This window comes from Artibeus jamaicensis, unplaced genomic scaffold (assembly GCF_021234435.1).
Source record: "Artibeus jamaicensis isolate MK-2021 breed Jamaican fruit bat unplaced genomic scaffold, CSHL_Jam_final contig_797, whole genome shotgun sequence".
Classification (NCBI taxonomy): domain Eukaryota; kingdom Metazoa; phylum Chordata; class Mammalia; order Chiroptera; family Phyllostomidae; genus Artibeus; species Artibeus jamaicensis.
In genome coordinates this window covers 47,007-52,431 of record NW_026521977.1, presented here as the reverse complement: position 1 = coordinate 52,431, position 5,425 = coordinate 47,007, and the positions used below count along the sequence as shown (strand labels likewise).

General features: G+C 39.9%; 1 protein-coding gene across 1 annotated transcript; it reads right to left on the bottom strand.

Annotated features, from left to right (window-relative positions):
* Positions 1-443: 443 nt before the first annotated feature.
* Positions 444-1,409, bottom strand: LOC128628545 (olfactory receptor 491). The gene has a single exon (XM_053673144.1). It carries the CDS (start codon positions 1,407-1,409, stop codon positions 444-446), a length of 966 nt encoding a protein of 321 aa, XP_053529119.1.
* Between the last annotated feature and the right edge of the window lie 4,016 nt (positions 1,410-5,425).

Here is a 5,425-nt window from a genome sequence, read left to right as displayed (position 1 = left end):
TCATGGAGTTGCTGTGAAAATTAAATGGAGAAGTATAGCAGTTTTGGACCAAAAGTTTCTGGATTCAAACACTGGATGCACAGCCTCCTAGCTGTATGATTTTGGGCAATCTACTTAATGCCTCTGTGCCCCAAATGATTTATTTCTAAAATAGAAATACTAGTTCTCCTTAATGCAGTTTTGGTTAGAAATAAACCAGTTAATCTATGTAATGTGCATAAAATAGGGCTTGGCACATAGTAAGGGAAAGTTATTGTTTGCTAAATAAATTAAATAAGAAAAAGTGCTTTGCACCTACAGGTGTTAAAATAGTAATAATTATAGTAATAACAATTGGTTTACAAGTGCATAAAAATGAGAGTTAGAAGAGGTATGAATTTAATTTAAGTAATCAGTTATGCAGCATTTTGTAGCTCCTCAGTGTGATACAGATAAACACACATTTACAAGTCATCTGACATGGTAAGAATGGATCCTAAGAATGTAATCTGACAAATTGCCTTTCTCAGGGCCTCCTTCACATCTCTGTTCCTCAGACTGTAGATGAAAGGGTTCAACATGGGGATCACCACTGTGTAGAACACAGACACCACTTTGTTCTCGTCAGTTGAGTAGCTGGACTTGGGCATGACATGAATGAAGGTAATAGTTCCATAGTAGAGAGTAACTGTAGTGAGGTGGGAGGTGCAGGTGGAGAAGGCTTTCTGTCGTCCTTCAGCAGAATGCATCTTCAGGATGGCGGTGAGGATGCAGATGTAAGAGACAGATATCACAAACACTGTGCCCACAATAATGGACCCAGAAGTGATGGAAGGAATAATTTCAATAATAGAGATATCTGAGCAGGAAATTTTTAACAAAGGGGAGAAATCACAGAAAAAGTGATCTACCTGATTTGGCCCACAGAAAGACATACTCAATAAACAGCCAGTAAATGTCCAACCATTCACACACCCACCCAAGTAGGACATCCCCACTAAGAGAATGCAGATTCTGGGGGACATGTGTGTGGAGTAGAGCAGTGGGGAGCAGATGGCCACATAGCGATCATAGGCCATGGCAGCCAGCAGGAAACAGTCAGCTGTCCCAAATGTGACCGCAGAACAGAGCTGGGCTATACAACCAGCAACACTGATGGAGGTTCCTTTCTTGAGAAAGCCTGTGAGCATAGTGGGTGTGACGGATGAGGAATAACCAATGTCTACAAAGGCCAAATGACAGAGGAAAAGGTACATTGGTGTGTGAAGCTGAGGGCTGCTTCTGATTAACATGATTATGCTGACATTGCCCATTAAGATGACTACATAGATTCCTAGAAACACAATAAATAAAATGACACAAGCTGTAGCATTCTCTGTTAACCCCAAAAAGAGAAACTCAGTCACACTGGTGTGGTTTCCAACCTCCATGTCCTTTGTGAATTATTCCTCCTGAGGGAAATGTGAGTATTTTCTATGCTTCCCCATGTTTTGCCATTGTGTTGTGACAGAGGCAGAGTTCCTCTGTTTTGAGGCAGTTCTGCAAAAGCAGAATTCATGATGAGTAATAACAGAGAAATTAGAGTATAATGCAATAATTTTAGGACGTACTAAAGATTCAGTGAAAATTAGAAAAGAAAGTTATTCTTATCAGAATGAGAAAACAGAAGCATGAAAATAATTTTTAAATAATTTTGTAAAATATTATAAAATAATCAATTGGTACATAATTTATGTGAAAATTTCACTTATGCACATCTTCCCCCCCCATTAACTTCAGCTAAATAAAAATCCCTGCAGATACAACCTACAGATTTATAAATTGTTTTTGTATGCATTTTCTCTTATTATTTTAACACATATATTAACAACTAAAGAAAGACTCACTGACAAATATTTAATAATGCTTCACAATCTATTTTGATTTATTATACTTTAGTGGCATAAGTAATATTTACATATTTGTAATCATGTAATATACTCTACTTTTGTAATTTACAATTTCAATCAATATCTTCAATAAAATATATCTGTTTCCTAAAAATTTTCATATGTGAAATGCTGAATGGAAAACACATCAAACTCCTTAGCATGTTACTGACAAAGGTTCATAATTTATCTCCAATTACTTTTCAAAATGTATCTTCCTATATATGTGTTTCCTTGAAATTTTTGTGCTATTAAGAGTCATGTTAACATGAAACTGAATGTTTCTACTCAGTCTTATTGGTTCTAATTTTCAAGGAAACACAATGTTCTGCTAGCAACAGTATTTCAGTTCTTAACATTGTAACTACTTACCCTAAGTGGTAAATATCAGAACAAAATTAAAAGGTCTTTGTTTTGAATTAGGAAGCATTTAATATTTCCAATAGTGGGACTTAGTTCTTTGACTGAATGGATGGTAAGATATAATGAAGCAATAGGTAGGAATCCACACTTCATTACAAAGTACCTTCTATCTCTTCTTTGATTTCATTAAGTGCATTTAAATTACACTAGTGACAGGTAGCTTGCTGCCATTGCTGTAAATTCTACCATTAAAAATCTGTTTTTTGAGATTTCCGCCAAGATGGAGGCATAGGTGGAAACATTGTGCTTTCTTGCACAACCAAGTTTAAAGACAACACAGTTTTAGTAACAAAAAATGCAGCCAAAACACAGAAAATTGAACTACCTGGAAGTCCGAAAACAACCAACCATTCAGACAAACCAGTAAGAGGGGCGGAGCCAGCAGTGGAGCGGGATCGGACAGGAAAGATCCACCTGACTGACCCAGGCCTGTGAGCCAGGTGGGCAGGCAGCCATGGGCTTATCCCAGGTGTAGAGTAGCAATGGGCCGACCCACTGAAAGCACAAGGCGGCAGGCTGACCACGGTCACACATTCATGTGCAGATAAACCAGGGGAAGGAGCGAGCAGTGAGACAGACCACACAGGCCCCAGTGGCAGGAAGAAGCAGAGGGGATGGCTAGTGCCCCTCTTTGACCCCCACCCCCATATACAGCATCACAGCTCTGCAACCTGGGTGGCCCCACCCTGGTGGACACTTGCTCCTCATATGTAACAAGTGCTAACAGACCAAAACATGGCTCAAGAAGCACTCAAAGCCCTAGATCCAATAACGTTAAGCAACGAAGAAATAGCCAAACTTTCAGATGCACAGTTCAAAACACTGGTGATCAGGATGCTCACAGAACTGCTTGATTTTAGTCACAAATTAGAGGAACATATGAAGGCTAAACTAAGTGAAATGAAGGGAAATGCACAGGAAACCAATAGTTATGGGAAGGAAACTGGGACTCAAATCAATGGAGTGGACCAGAAGGAAGAAAAAATGACCAAACAGAAAAGAATGAAGAAACAAGAATTCAGCAAAATGAGGAGAGGCTTAGGAACTTCCAGGACATCTTTAAACATTCCAACATCTGAATTATAGGGGTACCAAAAGGGGAAGGGGAAGAGCAACAAGTGGAAAACTTATTTGAACAAATAATAAAGGAGAACTTCCCCAATCTGGCAAAGGAAATAGACCTCCAGGAAATCCAGAAAGCTCAGAGTTTCAAAGAAGTTGGACCCAAGAAGGAACACACCAAGGCACATCATCATTACATTGGCCAAAATTAAAATGAAGGAGAGAATCCTAGAAGCGACAAGAGATAAGGGGACTGTCACCTACAAAGGAGTCCCCATCAGACTGTCAGCGGATTTCTCAAAAGAGACCTTACAGGCAAGAAGGGGCTGAAAAGAGGTATTCCAACTCATGAAAACCAAAGACCTGCAACCAAGATTGCTCTATCCAGCAAAGCTTTCATTTAGGATGGAAGGGCAGATAAAGTACTTCTCAGAGAAGATCAAATTCAAGGAGTTCATCCTCACCAAGCCCTTATTATATGAAATGTTAAAGGGACTTATCTAAGAAAAAGAAGTTTAAAAAACATGAACAGTGAAAGGACAGCAAACTCACAGTTACTAACAACCACACCTAAAACAAAAGCAAAGTAAGAGGACAGCTAGATCAGGAGCAGAACCATAGAAATGAAGATCACATGGAGGGTTAGCAACAGGCGATTGGGAGGTGGAGAAGGGGGGAGAAGGTACAGAAAATAAGTAGCATAGACAGTATATATAAAATAGACAGGGGAAGGGCAGGAAGAGTAGAGGAAATATAGAATCTAAAGAACTTGAGATACATGGTCTCAAACTAAAGGGGGGGAACCGTAGGGGAGGGGGTATGCTGGGTGGAGGGGAATGAAGGGGGGAACTAGAACAACTGTAATGGCATAATCAATAAAATATTTTTAATCTGTTTTCCATCTTATTAATAATCCTCAGGAGCAAAACTTGTGCTTTCTATAGAAAAACTGTGACATATTTGAATATATCTAGCTCGTCTCTACTACCTTTCCTTTCCTAAAATTAAGTATCTAGTTCTCTGGACATTTCACCTGTGGCACACTTTTCAGATGCCTCACACTGGTCGTTATGGATCTCTGAATATACACTGGGGCCAAGCCTGGGACTGGACATGGGTCTGAGCACTGAGCAGCACTGTGGGGCGGCCTCTGCATCACTGTGCACACTGTGTGAGCCTCGATCTGTGCTGACAGCAGTCATGAAGGAGAAGAGAGGAAAACTGATCCTAGATCTCTCACTGGCCAGCTGTTTTAACTTCCCCATGAAAGCTCTGTGCCTCTCAGTGTTTTCATTTGTAGAATGGGTATAATTGTTTCTGTAATGCAGCTATGATGTGAGATTAAAAGAAATTATATTTATCAAGTACCCAAAGGTGTTTGGTCATACATCAGGGCTAAGTAGCTATTATTTATTAGGTAAAAATGATGTGTTGGTAGCTTTTCTGTTTAATTTCTTGATCAGAAGTATATATGGCTTCTCTTTCAACACATGGCAGGAGATTTTCACTACAAATCCAAAACTAAGACTGGAAGTATAATATCTGATGCCATCACACTTTTGGACTATGTCATTCAGATGCATAAGGAGGCAACTGATTCTTGCTGCTCCCTTCCTCCCTCCACTGCCCACCTAGGATTCCTTCTCGAGCTCGTCACTCTGCCACCTGCAGCAGGGACTCTGACTTTCAATTATCCCTTCACTCAATGCATGGTGACTGCAATGCACTAGAAGGCATAGGACTATGTGAGCCTCATCCAACCTGAATATCTGGCGGTTTCTTTGCAATTCCTTACATTGGTTCAGTTACACAAGCACAGCAGTGGCTCTGGCTGGGTAGCCTGGTGTAAGTGGCCAGAATAACCATTCTGCAGAGGATCCCTTGCTGAGGCCACAGTTCCCACAGTGGCCCAGAGCTAAGTTGATGAGATAGCTTCTTTTATTTTCATTTCATGTAACAAATTAAAATTTAAAGTACTTAAACAAAAATCCATAAATATTACACTGACCTTCAGAGCCTGAATTGTTGAGGAT